Here is a 22,791-nt window from a genome sequence, read left to right as displayed (position 1 = left end):
GATTCTCCAGGCAAGAATACTGGAGTAGGTTGCCACACCCTTCTGCAGGGGATCTTCCTAACTCAGGGATTGAACCCGCATCTCTTACATCTCCTGTATTGGCAGGTGGGTTCTTTACCACTACCATCACCTGGGAAAGCCCTTTATTTTCATTAACCTCTGACAAAATTAACATGTTTGATTATGACTGTAAGTGACCAAACAGTAGTAGTATTAGCAGGATCTTATCACAGGTATCTTAAAAATATAATTTATGTTTATCACTGTCATGGTAGTTACAAGATTTGTTGCTGTATCTTTTTAAATGTGTTAATAAAGAAAGGCATATGTTACTATATCATAAATGTGTTTTTAAAAATACTTTAAGAACTGTATTTCAGAATAATTTTTTACCTTTTAAAAAATTATCTTACCATAATTGTAGACTTGCATTTGCAAGAAAGAATACAGAAAGATCCTGTATCCCTTTCATCTAGTTTCTCCCAGTATAACCTCTTGCAATAAGGAGATCATGATCTGAGCCACAGTCAGCTCTCAGTCTTGTTTTTGTTGACTGTACAGAGCTTCTCCATCTTTGGCTGCAGAGAATATAATCAGTCTGATTTCAATATTTGCCATCTGGTGATGTCCAAATGTAGAGTCTTCTCTTGTGTTGTTGGAAGAGGGTGTTTGTTGTTAAAACTCTGTTAGCTTTTTCCCTGCTTCATTTTGTACTCCAAGGCCAAACTTGCCTGTTACTCCAAGTATCTCTTGACTTCCTACTTTTGCATTCCAGTCCCCTATGAGGAAAGGATATCTTTTTTGGATGTTAGTTCCAGAAGGTCTTATAGGTCTTCACAGAACCATTCAACTTCAGCTTCTTCAGCGTTACTGGTTGGGGCACAGACTTGGATTACTGTGATAGTGAATGGCTAGACCATTCACCAGGCCATTCAGGTATGACCTAAATCAAATCCCTTATGATTACACAGTGGAAGTGGCAAATAGATTCAAGGAATTAGATCTGATAGACAAAGTGCCTGAAGAACTATGGACAGAGGTTCACGACATTGTACAGGAGGCAGTGATCAAGACCATCCCCCAAAAAGAAATGCAAAAAGGCAAATTGGTTGTCTGAGGAGACCTTACGAAGAGCTGAGAAAAGAGATGCTAAAGACAAAGGAGGAAAAGAAAGATATACCCATTTGAATGCAGAGTTCCAAAGAATAGCAAGGAGAGATAAGAAAGCCTTCCTCAATGATCAGTGTAAAGAAATAGAGGAAAACAATACAATGGGAAAGACTAGAGATCTCTTCAAGAAAATTAGAGATACCAAGGGAACATTTCATGCAAAGATGGGCTCAATAAAGGACAGAAATGGGATGGACCTAACAGAAGCAGAAGATATTAAGAAGAGGTGGCAAGAATACACAGAAGAACTATACAAGAAAGATCTTCAGGACCCAGACAATCACGATGGTGTGATCACTCACCCAGAGCCAGACATCCTGGAATGCGAAGTCAAGTGGGCCTTAGGAAGCATCACTAGTGGATAGGAAGCAAAGCTAGTGGAGGTGATGAAATTTCAGTTGAGCTATTTCAAATCCTAACAGGTGATGTTGTGAAAGTGCTACATTTAATATGTCAGCAAATTTGGAAAACTCAGCAGTGACCACAGGACTGGAAAAGGTCAGTTTCATTCCAGTCCCTAGGAAAGGCAATGCCAAAGAATGCTCAAACTACTGCACAATTGCATTCACCTCACACGCTAGTAAAGTAATGCTCAAAATTCTCCAGGTCAGTCTTCAACAGCCCATGAACTGTGAACTTCCAGATGCTCAAGCTGGATTTAGAAAAGGCAGAGGAATCAGAGATCAAATTGCCAACATCTGTTGGGTCATCAAAAAAAACAAGAGAATACCAGAAAAACATCTACTTCTGCTTTATTGATTATGCTAAAGCCTTTGTATAGATCACAACAAACTGTGGAAAATTCTTCAAGACATGGAAATACCAGACTACCTGACCTGCCTCCTGAGAAATCTCTATGCAGGTCAAGAAGCAACAGTTAGAACCAGACATGGAACAACAGACTGGTTCCAAATTGGGAAAGGAGTACATCAAGGCTGTATATTGTCACCATGCTTATTTAACTTATATGCAGAGTATATCATGAGACATGCTGGGCTGGATGAAGCGCAAACTGGAATCAAGATTGCTGGGAGAAATATCAGTAACGTCAGATACACAGATGATACCACCCTTTTGGCAGAAAGCAAAGAAGAGTGAAAGAGCCTCTTGATGAAAGTGAAAGAGGAGAGTGAAAAAGCTGGCTTAAAGTTTACCATTCAAAAAATGAAGATCATGGCATCCAGTCCCATCACTTCATGGCAAATAGATGGGGAAACAATGGAAACAGTGAGAGGGCTCCAGAATCACTGCAGACGGTGACTGCAGCCATGAGATTAAGACACTTGCTCCTTGGAAGAAAAGCTATGACCAACCTGGACAGCATATTAAAAAGCAGAGACAGTACTTTGCCAACAAAGGTCCATCTAGTCAAAGCTCTGGTTTTTCCAGTAGTCATGTATAGATGTGAGAGTTGGGATATAAAGAAAGTTGAGCACCGAAGAACTGATGCTTTTGAACTGTGGTGTTGGAGAAGACTCTTGAGAGTTCCTTGAATTGCAAGGAGATCTAACCAGTCAATGCTAAAGGAAATCAGTCCTGAATATTCCTTGGAAGGACTGATACTGATGCTGAAACTCCAGTACTTTGGCCAGCTGATGTGAAGAACTGACTCCTTGGTTAAGACCCTGATCCTAGGAAAGATTTAAGGCAGGAGAAGGGGACGACAGAGGATGAGATGGTTGGATGGCATCACCAGCTTGACGGACATGAGTTTGAGTGAACTCCAGGAATTGGTGTTGGACGGGTGTCGGGAGCCATTATGGGAGGTCCCACCCGTGATGAGGTCATGAAGATACAGGCAGGCAAGGCCGTCCAGGATCCCATCCATGACGAGGTCATGAGGAAAATACAGGCAAGGCCGTCTAGGATAAGGGACCCTCCAGGTTGGCCTCGGCCTCTACCCTACCCTATATCCTCCCCACTTTTCTGCTGTTCATGTTTGCCCTGCTGCAGATTCCTGTGTTGCCTGCCGAGAGCTCTCCTGCTCCTCTTTCACTGAATAAAGACCAACTTAAAAGCTAATTAATTAATCTCCTGGACACTGGTACCCTATGAAGGGGCCAGGGATGAAGGAAATGCTTCAATTCAAACCCTTTTGCTGGCCTTCTGGCTTGTTTGATATATATGTGCTCTCATTGCACAAAATGCTCATGATTGTTCTAAACATCCTAAGCACAGTACGCTAACAGAATAAACTATTAAGCATAGGTCCCTCTGCGGGGTGAGAAAAGCCCCACAAATATTATAGCCACAAATGTGCCTAATAGAAAATAGTTTAGATAGAGATTAGCTGGTGACTTCTTGCAGGTAATTAACTTTTGGACTAAGAGCCTGTTTTGTGCCATATCTGCTGTTTTTGCAATCCTTTGCATTTCTGTTCTGTAAAAAATGTAATCCTATCTAGTTCCCATGGAGATGACACCTAATAGAAAGAAAATAGATTAACCACAAAAAAGACAGTGTTGGCTACTGAAGTTGCTTAAAGTTGCACCAGGTGCAAGCCATAAATTGTCAACAGGCCTGAAAGCCGAAATATATTATACATAGAGATTAACCATTAAAAAGGCCCTAACAGGCACAGAGCCCTTTGGGGTGTGAGGAAGCCCTATTAAAAAATACAAAACATATTGTTTTAAAAGTGGTTATTGGATCAACGTTTGATTGATGTTAATGTGCTGAGGTTGTGCAGTGGAAACTATTGTTAATATAGTTGGAGATCTAGAAAAATATGAGTTTAGCCCTAGTGTAAAGACAATAAGATAATTGATAATTTTAACCAAGAGTGCTAAACAGGGGCTGCCTCACCAGAGCCACAGAGTCGTTGTGTGTTAAACTTTTTAGATAAATTTAGCTGAGAATTTCCGCAAAAAGATTGACTTTTATGTTAAAAGGATTGTATTTCTATTATGTTGCAACCTGCTGTACCATGAGACTGCCACTTTTCTGTTTTCTGCTAAGCTCAAGGCCAGAAGATAATGTACAAAAAATCTATGGGAAAAGCCTCTCATAAACAAAAAATATACAGAGCACACCTGGTTTCGTGAAGGACAAGCTGATATAATGTTAAACTAAGTCTGTATGCTTATCTGCCCCTTAGAAATGTACCAACTTAGGGTATAAAGGCGATGGTGAAAAATAAAGCAACCGCCAGACTCTGCCGCATATCCTGCTCTGGTCTCTCTCTTTCTCTCTCTCTCCCACTCCTCCTAGCAGACTTGGCCCTATCAAGGCTGATCCTACGTGTCTCTCTCTTGCCGACGCCGTTCATCCTGAGGGTTCCCCTGGATCCTGCTGGGGCTGGACCCCAGCAGACAGGGAAGCCTGCTGTGCTGCCGTCCATGGGGTTGCAAAGAGTCAGACACGACTGAGCGACTGAACTGAACTGAACCTCTTGCAAAATTATAGTACATTGCCACAACTAGCAAAGTAACATTGTTATAGCCACTCACATAACCTTATTCATCAGTTTTATATGCACTTGTGTATGTGTGTGTGTGTGGGTGTATTTTGTTCTATGCAGTTTATCACATGTGTAGATTTGTGTGACTGCCATCAACTCCATCACCACAAGGACCCCTCATGCTGTTCTTTCATAGGCTGACTCTTGCCTCCCTCTCCCTTCCTAAGGCCTAGCATCCACTAATCTGTTCCCAATCTCTACAGTTTTGTCATTCCAATACTGTTATATAATGAAATCACTACCCTTTTGAGGTTTACATATTTTCAAAAGTGTGACCTTTTTGAGATTGACTTGCTTTCATTCTGTGTAATTCCCTAGAGATGTATCCAAATTGTTGTGTAGATAATATTTTGTTCCTTTTTGTCCTTGAGTAGTATTCCATGGTAGGCAATACCCTAGTAGTTGAACCAGTTTTCCACTGAAGGGCATTTAGGATTGTTTCCAATTGTGGGCTATAATTTACTTTTAACGTATTTTTGTGTTTTTTAAAACATTCTTCTGAGAGTGAGTCCAGGGCTTTGCCACACAGACCACAGATCTGTCATCACAAAAACGATGGTCTAAGGTCTAAGAATACATGTTGTCACATGATTCCCTTCTACTCCCAGGGACTGAGTGAGGATGGAGATAGGGCAGGGCAGCATCTCAGAGCTTCTGCCAGGTCTTTGGTTCTGCCGGCTGAGACCTGAGGCAGATGGCCTCTGGCATTGCAGAGACATCACTGAGCTGATCTTCACTACTGAGGGGAGTGTGTCTGTGGGGCAGGGAGTGTGTCTGTGGGGAAGTTAGTCAGAGGGTGAAGTGTGGCCCAGGCACACGACAATGTGAAACTCAACCATTGCCCCAAGCCTAAGAAGGATCACAGATGAATCACATGAGTGACTCTGAGGAGACAAAGTCAAGTGACAGGGGTGAGTTGCACATCTGGAATAGCTGGGGCAGTGAACGGCTGTGGGAGGTGAGCTGTGAGGCGATCATCATGATAATCGCTCGGCCTCCTGCCCCCCAAGAACATCCCCCAACCTGGGTCGTTTCAGGTGGAACTTGTGCTGTCTCCTGTTTATTAGGCCCAGCTCTACGTGGTACTGTGTGACCTTGACAGGAGTCTGGTGGCCAAGTGCCAAGTAACGCCTGGAGCTAAGAAGCCATTCAGGAGGAAGACCAGAACAAGGTGAGGGCCGTGCAGGAATGCAGGAGGAGACTGTAAGTCTTAGTGCACCAGCGCCATGCATGAGCAGCAAAGATTGAATGGGGCTGCGCATTGAGCATCAGTGCTGCTCACCTTTCCAGAACAACATCGGCTACACAATATGTGCCTCCTGAGGAAAGAACAGACTGGCCTGTGAAGCTGTAAGCCTGGATCTGATGAAACCTCTTACTTCCAATTCGCAGGAAATATGGAGGGCAGAGGCACGTGGTAAACAGCACCATGAGGTTGCAATCAGCACAGTCCAGGCTATGGGAACTTTACATACAGGATGAACAAGCAGGTTCTTCAAGAAATAAGTTGCAAGGAAAAGCAAAAAGGTGGAGGTGGAGAGGGAACCTACACATCTAAAAAGACTTAAAATATGTATCAACCGCCAACCATGTGTGGACCTTATCTGGATTGAAGAAACAAACTGTGAAGGGAGACATTTATGAGACCAGTGACTGGATAGTTGATATTAAGGAATGGGTGTTAATTTTTAAGGTGTGACTGTGGTGAAAGTCATTATCTTTTAAGGGCACATACTCAACTCTCTATAACTTGCAAGTTATGACGTCTGGTGTTTGCTTCAAAGTGACACAATTTTGCCACTGGTGATAGCAAACACCCTTTTCCAGCAACACAAGAGAAGACTCTGCACGTGGACATCACCAGATGGTCAACACCAAAATCAGATTGATTATATTCTTTGCAGCCAAAGATGGAGAAGCTCTATAAAGTCAGCAAAAACAAGACAGGGAGCTGACTGTGGCTCAGATCGTGAACTCCTTATTGCCAAATTCAGACTTAAATTGAAGAAAGTAGGGAAAACCACTAGACCATTCAGGTATGACCTAAATCAAATCCCTAATGATTATACAGTAGAAATGAGAAGTAGATTTAAGGGACTAGATCTAATAGACAGAGTGCCTGATGAACTATGGACGGAGGTTCGTGACATTATACAGGAGACAGAAAGCAAAACCATCTCCAAGGAAAATAAATGCAAAAAAGCAAAATGGCTGTCTGAGGAGGCCTTACAAATAACTGTGAAAAGAAGAGAAGCAAAAAGCAAAGAAGAAAAGGAAAGTTATACCCATATGAATGCAGAGTTCCAAAGAATAGCAAGGAGAGATAAGAAAGCCTTCCTCAGTGACCAATGCAAAGAAATAGAGGAAAACAATACAATGGGAAAGACTAGAGATCTCTTCAAGAAAATTAGAGATACCAAGGGAACATTCTATGCAAAGATGGGCTCAATAAAGGACAGAAATGGGATGGACCTAACAGAAGCAGAAGATATTAAGAAGAGGTGGCAAGAATACACAGAAGAACTATACAAAAAAGATCTTCATGATGCAGATAATCACGATGGTGTGATCACTCACCCAGAGCCAGACATCCTGGAATGTGAAGTCAAGTGGGCCTTAGGAAGCATCACTACGAGCAAAGCTAGTGGAGGTGATGAAATTCCAGTTGAGCTATTTCAAATCCTAAAAGATGATGTTGTGCAAGTGCTGCACTCAATATGCTAGCAAATTTGGAAAACTCAGCAGTGGCCACAGGACTGGAAAAGGCAGTTTTCATTCCAATCCCTAAGAAAGGCAATGCCAAAGAATGCTCAAACTATCGCACAATTGCACTCATCTCACGTGCTAGTAAAGTAATGCTCAAAATTCTCCAAGCCAGGCTTCAACAGTACATGAACTGTGAGCTTCCAGAAGTTCAAGCTGGATTTAGAAAAGGCAGAGGAATCAGAGATCAAATTGCCAACATCCTCTGGATCATCAAAAAAGCAAGAGAGTTCCAGAAAAACATCCATTTCTGCTTTATTGACTATGCCAAAGCCTTTGACTGTGTGGATCACAATAAACTGTGGAAAATTCTGAAAGAGATGGGAATACCAGACCACCTGACCTGCCTCCTGAGAAATCTCTATGCAGGTCAAGAAGCAACAGTTAGAACCAGACATGGAACAACAGACTGGTTCCAAATCGGGAAAGGAGTACATCAAGGCTGTATATTGTCACCATGCTTATTTAACTTATATGCAGAGTACATCATGAGAAATGCCGGGCTGGATGAAGCACAAGCTGGAATCAAGATTGCCGGGAGAAATATCAATAACCTCAGATATGCAGATGACACCACCCTTATGGCAGAAAGTGAAGAAGAACTAAAGAGCCTCTTGATGAAAGTGAAAGAGGAGAGTGAAAAAGTTGGCTTAAAGCTTAGCATTCAAAAAAATGAAGATCATGGCATCCAGTCCCATCACTTCATGGGAAATAGATGGGGAGACAGTGGACACAGTGGCAGACTTTATTTTTGGGGGCTCCAAAATCACTGCAGATGGTGACTGCAGCCATGAAATTAAAAGACGCTGGCACTTTCTTAAAGTATATATATGAAAATTGCCAGAATAAATAAACTTGATAAAACTATAACACATGTGGTGAGGAGAAAACAGCTGGATTTGGAAGGAAGTTGCCATGAGTACCTGGCTGGGGGCTGAGGGTGGGAATGCAGTCAGGCCCCCTGGGCCTGAGACAGACATGTGGGGAGGGCCTCGGGGTTGGGCAGATGGGGTGAAAAGGTGAAGGAGTGTTTGGCAAGGCTTTCAGTTCTTAACAGTTGATGAACAGCTTTCACAGTTTCCAAGACTGTAAAAATGTTTGGAAGAAAATAATTCCACAGAAATGAACTGGCCACAGAAAGCTGGCACCTCAGCCCATCCTTGCCTCCTACCTAGTTTCGGGCTTTGCTGTGAGCACCAGTTTTCAAGCCCTACACAGTGTCATCCCTGCTTGGAACCCGAGGGTGTATGCTGCTGCTGCTGGTTGCTGACCCTGACCTCACTCTGGCTGGGTGTCAGTCATGTTCTCATGGGCAAAGTCCCGGAACCAACAACAGGGTGACCCAGCTGGTGGAGCATGGATGTCATCAGAGCCGACCGACCTTCTACAACCACTCTCCAGAGAAGCCCCAGGGAGTGGATTTAAGTCATTCTGGGAAGCATGTGCTGCGTGCTAAGTCGCTTCAGTTGTGTCTAACTCTGTGTGACCCCATGGACTATAGCCCGCCAGGCTCTGTCCATGGAATTCTCCAGGCAAGGATGCTGAAGTAGGTTGCCATGCCCTCCTCCAGGGGATCTTCCTGACCCAGGGATCAAACTTGGTCTCTTACGTCTCCTGCATTGGCAGGCAGGTTCTTTACCACTAATGTCACCTGGGAAGCATCCGTTCACCGAGTACGCTTGTATTACAGTTCTACTTCATGTCAAGTCCTCGCTGGGCTTTTCTGTGAGGGATTTGCAGATGAGTAAGAAATAATTTCTGTCCTAAAACAGTTCATTAGGTCTGAGTTGGAAGGGAGGGAGAAGGAAGAAGCAAAGAATTAAACAGAGTATTCTCATACATTGTGGGCAAGAGAGCACTCAGGTGGGAATCAGAAAGTCCAAGGGCTCCTATCAACTGCAGGTTTCTGGTCAAGTGACTTTCCCTCTCTGAGGGAAAGGCAGCTGCGTCTGCAAAAGGGTGTGATAACCTCAGCTTGGCCCAACCCACAGAGAAGGTATGTGGAGAACCACTGCATTAACATGGAATATGTGGTTGAAGGTATTGTGTTAAAGGAATAAATATGTTGATTTCAAACAGGTATGTTTGTACCCTGGCAAGGGGATGCTGAGTGGTGAGAAGATGACATACCCCCTCCCACCTTAACTGAAAGCAGCCCCCTCATGAGACCCTGAGCACCAGACCCTGGGCAGATGTATGGAAGGGGAGACCACACATGTCTGGGGTGGCTGGAGGGGGCCAGAAGGTGCAGAAAGAGGAGATGCAAGAGGTGAGATAAACATCATTTCTCTCCTGCTGGGCCATCAGTGGAGCATAGTAGAAAGAAGCTGCTCTGAGATTTGTCACAGCATTTAATCAGTGACTCGACATGGGCACCTATAGAACTTCTGAATTGGGCAGCAAGTCTGTGCTTTAGGATTTCCAACTCTAAAACCCTGCAGTTGGACCAGACTGATGCTCTCGTGGGCCCAGCCCAGAATGGGGTGAGCTTTGCCAAGGATTACAGAGAAAGAGAGACAGCGAGTGAGACAGAGGCTGAGGCTGGGCCAAACCAGGGCTCCTCCCTCTAAAATCCAGTTTGTCAAGTTTGGCTAGACTCCATCAACAAGTTAACCAGCTGCCTCTCCCGTTCCTGTGTAGTGTGGGTAGCGCCGGGTACTCTGCGTGCAGAGTCTCAGAGCCAGGCATCAGGGTGGGCTGGAGGGACTTGGGGAGGCTCATGGCGGGGGAGACAGCCTTCAGCTGGCTCATGGAGGACAGGTTGCATGCGGAAGCTTGGCAGATTCACAGCCCATGCTCTGCTGAAGAGAGAAGCAGGTGTTTTGAAAATGTGATGCCACTTTTCACTGTAGTTAGGAAATGCGTTCAGTGAGTTAGGAATATGTCGGAATAGTAAAAATTGTCAAGTCACAGACCTGTAGTCCAAGGGTACTGTGCCTTGTGGGAGAGGCCTGTGAGCATCTTGGCTGTCTGGCTTCAGAAACTGAGTCCACTCCTTCTGCAGGTCAGACTGTCTTATTGAAGAGAGCAAAGAGAATGAGTTCAGAGCCCCCCGTCTCCCTCAGCTCCCTTGGACTCGGGCCAGTCCCGCTGTTCCCTGGCCAGTTTCTCTTGCTGCAGCGCTGCGCTCAATGCCCTTGGAGCTGGTGGAGGACAGCTGGCAGTTATGTCTTTGGTGGAGCACAATTCCTCTTTATGAATCTGGGTAAATGTTGCCCAGCTGTCTGCCACCCGGGCTTTTTAGCAACTCTCCCTGTAGCAGAGCAGAGAAAGGGGAGTCAGGAATGAAAAGCTCAGGGCATGAGGTTGGCTGGTACTGCCATGGGCCAGGTCAGGATTGGGGTGGAGAGCAGGATGATGGACTGGAAAGCAGTGGAAGGATGTGGACCTACCTGGTCAGCCCTTCCTGGCATTGGAGCCCATGACTGACTTCCTCTGACTGGAACCTGCCTATTCCAGGAAAAGGCCCAGCTCTTACTGGGAAGATACCTGAGTGAATTTTAGGGAAACCTGGCCACTCATGTAAAGACAGCTGCCCCAGTATCCTGCCCTGCCCACCATGGTGGACTGTGGCTGGGAAATCAAGTCAGCAGGAAGCAGATGGTTTGAAGTATTTCAAAAGAACATAAAAAATGAAATGAAAGTAATACTCATGAGTCTCTCAGTTCAGTTCAGTCACTCAGTCGTGTCCGACTCTTTGCGACCCCATGAACCACAGCACGCCAGGCCTCCCTGTCCATCACCAACTCCCGGAGTCCACCCAAACCCATGTCCATCGAGTTGGTGATGCCATCCAACCATCTCATCCTCTGTCATCCCCTTTTCCACCTGCCCTCAATCTTTCCCAGCATCAGGGTCCCCTCAAATGAGTCAGCTCTTAGCATCAGGTGTCCAAAGTATTGGAGTTTCAGCTTCAACATCAGTCCTTCCAATGAACACCTAGGACTGATCTCCTTTAGGATGGACTGGTTGGATCTCCTTGCAGTCCAAAGGACTCTCAAGAGTCTTCTCCAACACCACAGTTCAAAAGCATCAGTTCTTTGGCACTCAGCTTTCTTCACAGTCCAACTCTCACATCCATACATGACTACTGGAAAAACCATAGCCTTGACTAGACGGACCTTTGTTGGCAAAGTAATGTCTCTGCTTTTTATTATGCTGTCTAGGTTGGTCATAACTTTCTTCCAAGGAGTAAGCGTCTTTTAATTTCATTGCTGCAGTCACTATCTGCAGTGATTTTGGAGCCTAGAAAAATAAAGTCAGTTTCCACTGTTTCCCCATCTATTTGCCATGAAGTGATGGGACCGGATGCCGTGAACTTAGTTTTCTGAATGTTGAGCTTTAAGCCAACTTTTTCACTCTCCTCTTTCACTTTCATCAAGAGGCTCGTTAGTTCTTCTTCACTTTCTGCCATAACGGTGGTGTCATCTGCATATCTGAGGTTATTGATATTTCTCCCAGCAATCTTGGTTCCAACTTGTGCTTCCTCTAACCCAGCATTTCTCATGATGTACTCTGCATATAAGTTAAATAAGCATGGTGACAATATACAGCCTTGACGTACTCCTTTTCCTATTTGGAACCAGTCTGTTGTTCCATGTCTAGTTCTAACTGTTGCTTCCTGACCTGCATACAGGTTGGTTTCTCAAGAGGCAGGTCAGGTGGTCTGGTATTCCCATCTTTTTCTGAATTTTCCACAGTTTATTGTGACCCACACAGTCAAAGGATTTGGCATAGTCAATAAAGTAGAAATAGATGTTTTTCTGGAACTCTCTTGCTGTTTTGATGATCCAATGGATGTTGGCAATTTGATCTCTGGTTCCTCTGCCTTTTCTAAAACAAGCTTGAACATCTGGAAGTTCACACTGATATATATATAAATAAATAGGACAAAGGACCAACTCTTAATGGTAAAATTCCAGTTAATAAATATAGAAAGAATGATGGAAATAGAAAACCACCATTTGTCAAACACCACCGTGATAACTGTTGTCAGAAAGCATCATTTGATGGGTACTAAAACTAGTAGTGAAAGTATAAGAAGATACAAGATATTTACATAGTTTCAAAATACCTCCCCAGAAGATGCTTATTAATTACAAAGGGTTAATTTCACTGTCATTTCACTGAGGAAAAACCTGGCAGACGCCAGCTTACCCAGTGACCAAAGTTAGCATGGTCAGTAATGACCCATATTGAAATCAGTTACCTCTGGTATCATGTAGTGAGAAGGACACTTCGCTTCTCTGGCACACATGTTCCTACCCAAAATGCATAGCCTCAGTCTAATCATGAAGAAGCATCAAACCAAAATTTAGGTTCATTCTACAGTTCTCTTCAAAATGGTGAAGGTCATGAAAGACAAAGCAAGGCTGAGGAACTGTCCCAGAGTGGAGAGACCACGGAGGCACCACCGCCAAATGCAGGATGGGGTTCTGCTTAGGATCCAGGACCAGAGAGGACACTCGTGGGACAGGTGGTGACATTCGAGTAGGTCTGTGGATTCGTTGAAGTATGACCCCTTGGACTGTAGCCTGCCAGGCTCCTATGTCCATGGGGTTCTCCAGACAAGAATACTGGAGTGGGTTGCCATTTACTTCTCCAGGGGATCTTCCTGACCCAGGGACTGAACCCAAGTCTCCTGCATTGGCAGGTGGATTCTTTACCGCTGAGCTACTAGGGAAGTCCAGTTAATGATATTATGTCGATGTCAATTTCATGGTTTAGATCATTGTGTTATGGTTATGTAATATGTTAACAAGAATTCTATGCACAGTTTTTACAAGTCTAAAATTTATTTTAAATTAAATAATTAAAATAAATTTAATTTTAAAATTTTTAAAAATTAAAAAGGGGTGGTAAGGAAGAAGCCCAAGTTCTAGAACTTAGCTATTCCCCTAGATGGAACCAAGACTCTGTGGCCTTATTCTCCCTATTGGTAATTAACATTTGCCCCAGAGAGACTTGGAAACCCACGAGGAAGGTCCCTTGCTTCCCACTGTTGGGAGTGGAACCCATCACAGGCTCGGCCTCCTGTGGCCTGTGGACCCCAGAGAAAGGCAAATGTCTGTCTTTGTCCACCTCTCTGGGGACACTTAGTTCTCATGCCTGTCTGAGGGAGACACCAACCCCACCTCCCCAAAAAGATATGAAAAGCAAGGCTCAGAGAGGTGAGGCTACATTCTTTAGGTCACACAGCCCGTACAGAGCCAGATTCAAGCCCAGCCCTGTGTGACCCTATCGCCAGTGCCTGTAACCACCTGCCATTATTCTGTTACCTGCTCGGTTCAGATAGGGGCAGTGAGCATTCACCAAGCATCTGCTGTGTGTCAGGCTGGCCGTGGGGTTGGAGGTGAAGGCAGCTGAGACTCACAGTGGACCACAGGTGCCATCCTGGCGGACAGGTACCCTCATACTGCCGAGCACATGACAGGCAGTGTTTCCACACATGTATTCGTTCATTCGGTCTGCTCTTGCCTGGCCCTGGGCTCAGCCTGGTGGGTCACATATGGTCCTTGAGCAGACATGTGAACAGACAGCTAGCTCTGAAGAGATTCATGCTGTGATGGGACTGGCGGGGGGAGCAGGGAAGGGGAAAGAGGGGAGTTGGCTTGAGAAATCTAGTAGATGAGAGAATTGATGTCACTGCGGGTGAGCCAGACACAGCTCTGATTGTGCGGAGTTACCGTCAGAGGAGGAGAGTTGGGTGGTGGGCCGGGGAGCGGCGGGGGGCGCAGAATCCAGGACCGATGAAGCTGGTGGCTGGGAAGGCTATTTAAGATAGAGGAAAGAGTAAGTGAAAGCCTGGAAGCCTGGACTGAGGCGTTTCGTGTCCTTTGCTCAGCTGCAGGAGAACGGTTCCAGAGAAGTGTGATTGGGGACACATGTTTTCTAAAGTAATTAGTGTATCTTTGGGGGTGGTGTTCTTTCAACAAGGCGGTCATCTGAGCTTGACTCAAGTTCAGTGTGCAGCCGAGGTGGGGCTGGGGCAGGCACAGGGGATATGCAAAGAGGATGCAGGCAGGAAGCCTTCTGGGGAGGGGAAGAGCTTATAAAGAAGAGTCACTCCCTCTGTGCTTCCCAGAGGAAGAGGGACAGAGACACTGCTGCTCTCCTCCTGAGTGCGAGGTGGATGTCCCCAGGCAAGTGGGTCTGGCTCTGGTAGGTGTCAGCCACTCTGGGAATGGGGTGGGGGGCCCTATGCAGGGGCCACAGGGAGAGACCAGATCCCGTGGTGGGAGAGGGGACAGGTGTGGGGAGAGACAGGAGCCAAGTAGGGTGAGCGTGGCACTCTCTCTCTAGAACGGCTGTTGGAGCAGTGGCCCAGGCAGCCGGGGAGGAAGGTGGCCTGCTGGCCCCTTACGCCCTTGACTCTGGCTCTGAGGCTCTGCTTTGTGGGTTTGGGAAATCCCTGAGGGTTGGTACCAGATGAGGCTGGGTAACCTCAGCTGTTCCCTTTCCTCTCTGGGCTGTACTACGATGGGGAAAGATGAGATAGCCTCTAAGGGGCCCCGCTCCCAGGGCTGAGGTTCCCAGCACACATCCACACTCTCTTCTTAAAAGCCCACATCCTCTCTTTTTATCCCCAGACCTGCGAAGATCTCAACCCCTCCATCTGTCCCAAACAGTCACAGGATATCCTTTTATCCATCCCAACTTGAGCTAAGTGTCATTTTAGGGCCTGGAGGGGAAACCAATAGTCATGTGCCAGCCACTTATTTAATTATTAATTAATATTATAGAAACACCACCAGGGAAGCATTTTAGAGTTGAGAAGACTAAGGCTCAGAGAGGTTAAGTAATTCTCTCAGGGATGCTCAGCCATGAAGTGAACCAGCCTGTAGTCTGTTCCTCCATGCTGCACCATGCTGAGTATACCACTCTCCCTGGGGGTAGTGGCAGTGGGGTGGGCATTTCATTTTGACCCCAGCATAATGCTGAAATGCAAACAAGGAGCTCAAGTGGTGAAAGTTCAGGCAACGAGAAGCAAAAAAAAAAAAAAAAAAGAGGGGGGAGCAAAAATGATTCAGGAAAGATGTGAAAATCTTCCACAGCAGCTCCTTGAAGAGCTGGGTTCTAAAATTACCTAGTTTTTATTAATTGAAGGAAACTTTGGGTGAAGGGGTTGTTGTTGTGATTTCATCAATGTCACAAACATCCCTGTTTCCTGATAAGAGCCAGGAAACATTGAGTAATGTGGGGTCCCAGGGAGCATGGGGAGTGGGTGGGCCTCACAGATCCCAGGGAGCAGGAGATGGCATGTCTATCAGGTGGCTGCAAGGGGCCCCCTCCTCCATGCGGACTGGGCAAGGCCACTTTCTTCTGGCCAGGAAGCCAGCAGGTGACTCACACACCCAGGAAAGATCATTGCGGCAGATGGGGACTCTGGGCGTGGAAAAGAAAAGATATACCAGCATGTTCCCAAGGGTTACTTTGGAGGGGGGAGGGTAGGATTAGGGATTTTTAGGTCCTTTTCTGTTTTTTCTTCTATGTTCACATTTTACATTGAGCATATATTACTCTGGTAATCAGGAAGAATGCATATTAAAAAAGCAAAGAGGGATCGTGTGTGCAGTGGTCCAGGACTCAGTCAGTGATCGGGACTCTAGTGTCAACTCTGCCTGGCTTGTGGTATGGCCCTGGGCTTCCTGTGAAACCAGGGAGGGCATACCTGCTCCCCTTCTCACAGGGAAGCCAGGAAGACCTGCAAGCACTGGGGTATAAGAAAGCTTCCCATAACTGTCAGGACTGGTTTGTATTGTTTTCATTGTGTTTTATACATTGCTGTGAATCCAAATGCCATGCTTCTCAAGGGGGGCCATGCAGGGGGCAATTGTCGATTTTGTGAGTGTGAGAGGGCTCACAGCAGCTCCCACTGCATGGTTCGAGGCTTCAGATCTAGAGCCAGCTGCTGGGACTTGATTTCCAATCCTGCAGTACACTTGCTGTGTGTCCTTGGGAATGTTACCTGATGCACTCAGCGTTTTAAGTTAAATAAACAGGGTGACAATAAACAGTCTTGTTGTACTCCTTTCTCAATCCTGAACCAGCCAGTTGTTCCATACAGGGTTCTAATTGATGCTTCTTGACCCGCATACAGATTTCTCAGGAAACAGGTAAGGTGTTCTGGTATTCCCATCTCTTCAAGATTTTTCCACAGTTTGTTATGATCCACATAGTCAAAGGCTTTAGCATAGTCAGCGAAACCGAGAGATGTTTTTCTGGAATTCCCTTGCTTTGTCTATGATCCAGCAAATATTGGCAATTTGATCTCTGGTTCCTCTGCCTTTTCTAAACCCAGCTTGAACATCTGGAAGTTCTTGGTTCACGTACTATTGTAGCCTAACTTGGAGGATTTTGAGCATAACCTTATTAGCATGGGAGATGAGTTCAATTGTCCAGTGGTTTGAACTTTCTTTAGTACTGCCCTTCTTGGAATTTGGGATGAGGATTAACCTTTTCCAGTCCTGTGGCCACTGCTGGGTTTTCCAAATTTGCTGAAATATTGAGTGCAACACTTTGATAGCGTCATCTTTTAGGGTTTTAAATAGCTCTGCTGGAATTCTGTCACCTACACTAGCTTTATTGATAGCAGTGCTTCCTAAGGCCCACTTGATTTCATACTCCAGAATGTCTGGCTCTGAGTGAGAGACTACTCCACTGTGGTTATCCCAGTCATTAACATCTTTTCTGTACAGCTCTTCTTTCCATTTCTTCTTGATCTTTTCTGCTTCTGTTAGGTTTTTTTTTTTACCATTTCTGCCATTTATTGTGCCCATCTTTGGATGAAATTTTCCTTTGATATTCCCAATTTTCTTGAAGAGATCTCTAGTCTTATCCTTTCTGCTGTTTTCCTCTATTTCTTTGCATTGTTCATTGAAGAAGGCTTTCTTGCCTCTCCTTCCTATTCTCTGGAACTCTGCATTTAGTTGGGTGTACCTTTCCCTTTCTCCCTTGCTTTTCACTTCTCTTCTTTTGTCAGCTATCTGTAAAGCCTTCTCAGACAACCACTTTACCCTCTTGCATTTGTCTTTATTTGGGATGGCTTTGTTTGCTGCCTCCTGTACAATATTATGGACCTCTGTCCATAGTTCTTCAGGCACTTTGTTTACTAGATCTAAAACCTTGAATTCGTCACCTCCACTGTATATTCATAGGGAATTTAAGTTGTACCTGACTGGCTTAGTGGTTTTCCCTGCTTTGTTTAGTTTAAGCCTGAATTTTGCTATGAGGAGCTGATGATCTGAGCCACAGTCAGCTCCAGGTCTTGTTTTGCTAACTGTATACAGCTTCTCCATCTTCGGCTGCAGAGAACGTAATCATTCTTTGGTTTTGACCAAATACCAAAAGACATTTCGATATTGACCATTTGGTAACGTCCATGTGTAAAGTCATCCCTTATGTTGTTGAAAAAGGGTATTTGCTATGACCAGTGCACTGTCTTGGGAGAATTCTGTTAGCCTTTGCCCTGCTTCATTTTGTTCTCCAAGGTCAAATTTGCCTGTTACTCTAGGTATCTCTTGATATCCTACTTTTGCATCCCAATCCCTTATGTTGAATAGGACATCTTTTTTTTTTTTTTTTTGGTGTTAGTTCTGAGGTCTTCTAGATCTCTCCTTCATGGTTCACTGCTTTGTCATGGTGAAGGGGCTTGTGTAACTCAGTGAAGCTATCAGCCATGCCATGTAGGGCCACCCAAGACAGCTAGATCATAGTGGCGAGTTCTGACAAAATGGGATCTACTGGAGTGGGGAATGGTGAACCGCTCCAGTATACTAGCCAAGAGAACTCCATGAAATGTTTAAAAGGCAGAAAGATATGACCCCAAAAGATGAGCCCCCCGCCCAGATTGGAAGGTGTTCTATATGCTACTGGGGAAGAGTGGAGAACAGCTACTAATAGCTCCTGAAAGAATGAAGTGGCTGGGCCAAAGCTGAAACTGAAGCTCTGTTGTGGATGTGTCTGATGATGAAAGTAAAATCCGATGCTGTAAAGAACAGTATTGCATAGGAACCTGGAATGTTAGGTCCATGAATCAAGGTAAATTGGACATGGTCAAGCAGGAGATGGCAAGAGTAAACATCGGTATCTTAGGAATCCATGAACTAAAATGGACAGGAATGGGTGGATTTAATTCATATAACCATTATATGTACCACTGTGGCCAAGAATCCCATAGGAGAAATGGAGTAGCCCTCATAGTCAACAAAAGAGTCCAAAATGCAGTACTTGGGTGCAATCTCAAATATGACAGAATGATCTCTCTTCATTTCCAAGGCAAAACCATTCAGCATCACAGTAATCCAAGTCTATGCCCCCACCACTGATGCTGCAGCAAGGATCGTCTGTGTGATTCTCATTCTGTTCGCACTGTCACAGCTCAGCAGCTTCACTCTCCAGCAGCCTCAAATGCTTCTTCTCTGTCCTAAACAGTTGCCCCAATGTGAACTCTGACACCTATTTCAGTTCCTCCACCTCCCAGGTGCAGGTCCAGTCCTGCTCACACTCCTCTTTTTCCCCCTACTTCCTTCATCCTACTGAGTTTTGCGTGGTTCTATATATTCTCTTCCAGTGGTCAGGTACTCCTGTCCGCTCTCAGCTGGCGTTCTGCAAGATCTTCTGTGTCTGAAGGTGTATTCCTGATGAATCCGTGGAGAGAGATGTACTCCACGTCTACCTACTCCTCTGCCATCTTGTTATTCCAAAAATACTTTAAAAATAATCAAAGCAAGGGAAATCCTCAAGTGACAGAAGTAAAGAGAGCTCAAAGCCAGAGTGGGCACACCAGCTATTTACAGAAGAAGCAAGCCCCATTGAAGAGAGACTCTTTTAAAAAAACACTGGGACTTCCCTAGTAGTCCAGAATTTAAGACTCTGTGCTTCCATTACGAGGGTGTGGGTTCAGTCTCTGGTCAAGGAACTGAGATCTCCCATGCCATGCAGTGTGACCTGAAAGTGAAAACAAAATTATAAGTCACACAAAGAAGAAGAATTTTAAGCCACACATGAGGAAGGGTATACAGACGCAATAAATAGGTGAATTGATGTGTGCTAAGTTGCTTCAGTTGTGTCCGACTCTGTGCAACCCTATGGACTGCAAGCTGCCAGGCTCCTCTGTCCAGGGGATTCTCCAGGCAAGAATATTGCCGTGCCCTCCTCCAGGGGATCGTCCCAACCCAGGGATCGAACTCGTGTCTCTTACATCTACCTGCATTGGCAGGTGGGTTCCTTACCACTTGTGCCACCTGGGAAGCCCAGGTGAATCAATATCCCTCAGGAATAAAGAAGACAGAAATGACCTTCTCAGTCTTTATAAATGATGAGGGACAAAATAAAGAAGAGAAGTGAATACTGTGAGAACAGCTGAGGTTACGTCACCTACCCAAGATGACCTCACTATCACGTGGTAGCCTTGGGCTGCCCGCACTTGTACTCCGAGTCCCTAGCCTCCAGGTACCGGTGTAAGTGTGGAGAGTCCATTGGACACCCCAGAAAAGGGGCTGCAGTGGGTTTGGAGAGGGCGGGAAGGCCTGGATCCGTCTCCTGTGGCTCACACTGCTCTCTGGCCCGCAGAGCTCCAGGACTGGGTGCATCCTCCCGCCATGGCCACCACCGCCTCCCCTCTGCCGCCCACCACCAAGGTGGCCAGTTCCGAGAACAGCAGCTCCTTCTATGACTATGAGTACTACCTGGAGGACCTGATCTTCATGGTGTGCAGGAAGGACGAGGTGCTGTCATTCGGCAGAGTCTTTCTGCCTCTCTTCTACAGCCTGATCTTTGTGCTGGGCCTGGTTGGGAACCTCCTCCTCCTAGCGGTCTTGCTCCGGTTTGTGCCTCGAAGACGGATGACCGAGACCTATCTGCTGAACCTGGCCATCTCCAACCTCCTGTTTGTGGTGACGCTGCCCTTCTGGGGCATCTCTGTGGCGTGGCATTGGGTCTTTGGGAGCTTCTTATGCAAGGCGGTGAGCACCCTCTATACCATGAACTTCTACAGTGGCATCTTCTTCATCAGCTGCATGAGCCTGGACAAGTACCTGGAGATTGTCTGCGCTCGGCCCTACCACCGACTGAGGACCCGAGCCAAGAGCCTGCTGCTTGCAGCCACTGTGTGGGCTGTGGCCCTGGCTGTCTCCATTCCTGACATGGTCTTTGTGAGGACGCATGAGAACTCCCCCGGCGTGTGGGACTGCTATGCGGATTATGGGGGACATGGGACCGTCTGGAAGCTCTTCCTGCGCTTCCAGCAGAACCTCCTGGGGTTCCTCCTCCCCCTCCTTGCCATGATCTTCTTCTACTCCCGCATTGGCTCTGTGCTGGTCAGCCTGAGGCCCCCGGGCCAGAGCCGGGCCCTGCGGATGGCCATAGCCCTGGTGGTGGCCTTCTTTGTGCTGTGGTTCCCGTACAACCTCACCTTGTTTCTGCACTCGCTGCTGGACCTGCAGGTCTTTGGGGACTGCGGGCTCAGCCAGCGCCTGGACTATGCGCTGCAGGTGACGGAGAGCATCGCCTTCCTGCACTGCTGCTTCACCCCCGTCCTCTACGCCTTCTCCAGCCGCCGCTTCCGCCAGTACCTCAAGGCTTTCCTGGCCACTGTGCTCAGAAGGCAGCAGGCCCTGCCGTCCAGCTATTCTGAGAGCAGCAGGCTCACTGCCCAGGAAGATGTAATGGGCATGAGTGACCTCGGGGAGAGGCAGGCTGAGAGCTCCCCCGACAAGGCTCTAGATCTCTAGCGGACGCTGGGACTTGATGGCTAGTCCTGGGGTATACTTGCTGTGTGTCCTTGCGATTGTTACTCCCCCTCCCTGAGCCTCAGTTATCATTTGTAAAATGGAAATAATAATAGTGCTTGTCTCAAAAAGTCTTTATGAGAGTAGTGTGTATCGTAACATACATAAAACTTGATGATGAAATTGGGGGTGGGTGGGACTGCAATTCGCTTGTTATTTTCTTTGAGAGGGAATGTAATTTGGGGTTTTAGAAATATGGACTCTGGCGAATTCTCTGGCAGTCCAGTGGTTAAGACTCTGCACCTTTACTGCCAAGGGCATGGGTTCAGCCGTGGTCAGGGAACTAAGCCATGCTGCATGATCCAAAAAAGCAGGCATGAATTTTGGATTTTAGTTTCTGGTGTACCACTCACTTGCTCTTGGGCCAGTTCCCTAGTCTCTGTGCCTCAGTATTCACAGGACTAATAAACAGGACTAATAATCATGTTTAATTTCTATATGGTAAATATTAGGATTAAATAAGTTAAAGTATGTGAAGCTCCTTGTTCCTATGCCTGGCACACTGTCAGGCGTCCATGGTGTTAGGTGCTGTAATAGCTGTACCACATTTAATCCCACAGAATCCTTTGCTGTAAGTCTTATTTATTTTACGATGAGAAAACAGCCTCGTGGAATTCAAGGGCTCTGGATAAAGCCCTGACTTTGTCTTGTGGCTGCAGGGCCTGAAGGTTTAAGCCCAAAGGCATCCCACACTGCAGTGGAGCAGAGACCTACCCCACCCCCTGAGCTGGTCTTTCCTGAATTCTGTCCCTGCGTGCCATTCCCATGGCCCTGGACCTTTTCCCTCTTGTCCTTATGTGGCTCCCAGTTCCTTTTCCTGTTTTTCATTCACATACCATCAGCCCCACAAGCAGCCTTCCATTCAGGCATCCTGAGCCATGGCAGTGTGGTTTCCTGTCACTTTCCCATCTCTAGTCCCCAGCCTTCACCCCTGTCTTTTAATGAGCTAGCCCAGACTCTGGGCCTGGGTTCAAATCCCCCCTCCCCTGCTTTCTAGCCATGTGGCCTCGGGCATGTTCCCTCAGTTTCCTCACAGGCAAAATAGAGACAGCAGTAGTATCAGAGTGGTGTTGCAAGGCTGAAATGAATGAATGCATGTAAGAGCTTGGCCCACGGTAAGTGCTATGTGAGTGGTGGGTATTGTTGTTGATGCTGTGGTGGTTATATATAGAATAGAGTTTAATACCTGATGTTTTGCCGAACCCAGGAGGAAGAAAATAGAGATCCCAATGCAGTTACCAGTTCCCCAAGCCCAGAGCACTTTTCACAGCCTGACACTGCAGTCAGAGTGTGAGTCACTTCTCAACACCAGCCTCAGCTTTTCCAGCCAGAGCTGAGCCAGGAAGGCAGGCTGGGAATGCTGGAGTTACTGTCGGGTGGGGCAGGATGAGTCCTGACCTTGGGACTCCATCTGTACCATGTCCTCCCAAAGCAGTCAGAGGAGACTTCTGAGAGAGGGGAGCGGGCAGGGGAAGAGGTGTGTGTGGTGGTCACAGGGAGGTCACGGGGAGCTGGGATTGGCCTTGAACTTGGCTACAGAGGAAATAGTAGGGGCTGTGGGCTGGTCACGCTCCATCGTGACTGGCTCCCAAGGCCACTGAGGCAGGG

General features: G+C 46.3%; 2 protein-coding genes and 1 long non-coding RNA gene across 11 annotated transcripts in view; 2 read left to right on the top strand and 1 right to left on the bottom strand.

Annotated features, from left to right (window-relative positions):
• LOC122425004 (atypical chemokine receptor 2-like) overlaps positions 1-21,605 on the top strand; it is a 65,684-nt gene extending 44,079 nt beyond the window's left edge. For 5 of the 8 annotated variants that reach the window (XM_043443287.1, XM_043443285.1, XM_043443286.1 and 2 more), the window contains one exon: positions 19,967-21,605. In XM_043443287.1, coding sequence (XP_043299222.1) covers positions 19,967-21,126 — 1,160 coding nt within the window. In that variant the 3' untranslated portion in view covers positions 21,127-21,605. Of the gene's footprint in view, positions 1-12,791; positions 12,888-14,472; positions 14,555-19,966 lie in introns of those variants that run through there. The other 3 variants (XM_043443288.1, XM_043443290.1, XM_043443289.1) reach the window with 3 other exon arrangements.
• The window catches only part of GASK1A (golgi associated kinase 1A), a 153,265-nt gene that overhangs the window by 24,298 nt on the left and 106,176 nt on the right, over positions 1-22,791 (top strand). The window lies entirely within an intron of this gene.
• LOC122425013 lies at positions 576-17,889 on the bottom strand. The gene is made up of 3 exons (XR_006264652.1): positions 17,746-17,889; positions 8,775-8,777; positions 576-598 (listed from the first exon to the last, which is right to left on the bottom strand). It is a non-coding gene; the product is annotated as an uncharacterized LOC122425013 (long non-coding RNA).

This window comes from Cervus canadensis, chromosome 22 (assembly GCF_019320065.1).
Source record: "Cervus canadensis isolate Bull #8, Minnesota chromosome 22, ASM1932006v1, whole genome shotgun sequence".
Lineage (NCBI taxonomy): Eukaryota > Metazoa > Chordata > Mammalia > Artiodactyla > Cervidae > Cervus > Cervus canadensis.
This window is presented reverse-complemented; position numbering and strand designations above follow the sequence as displayed.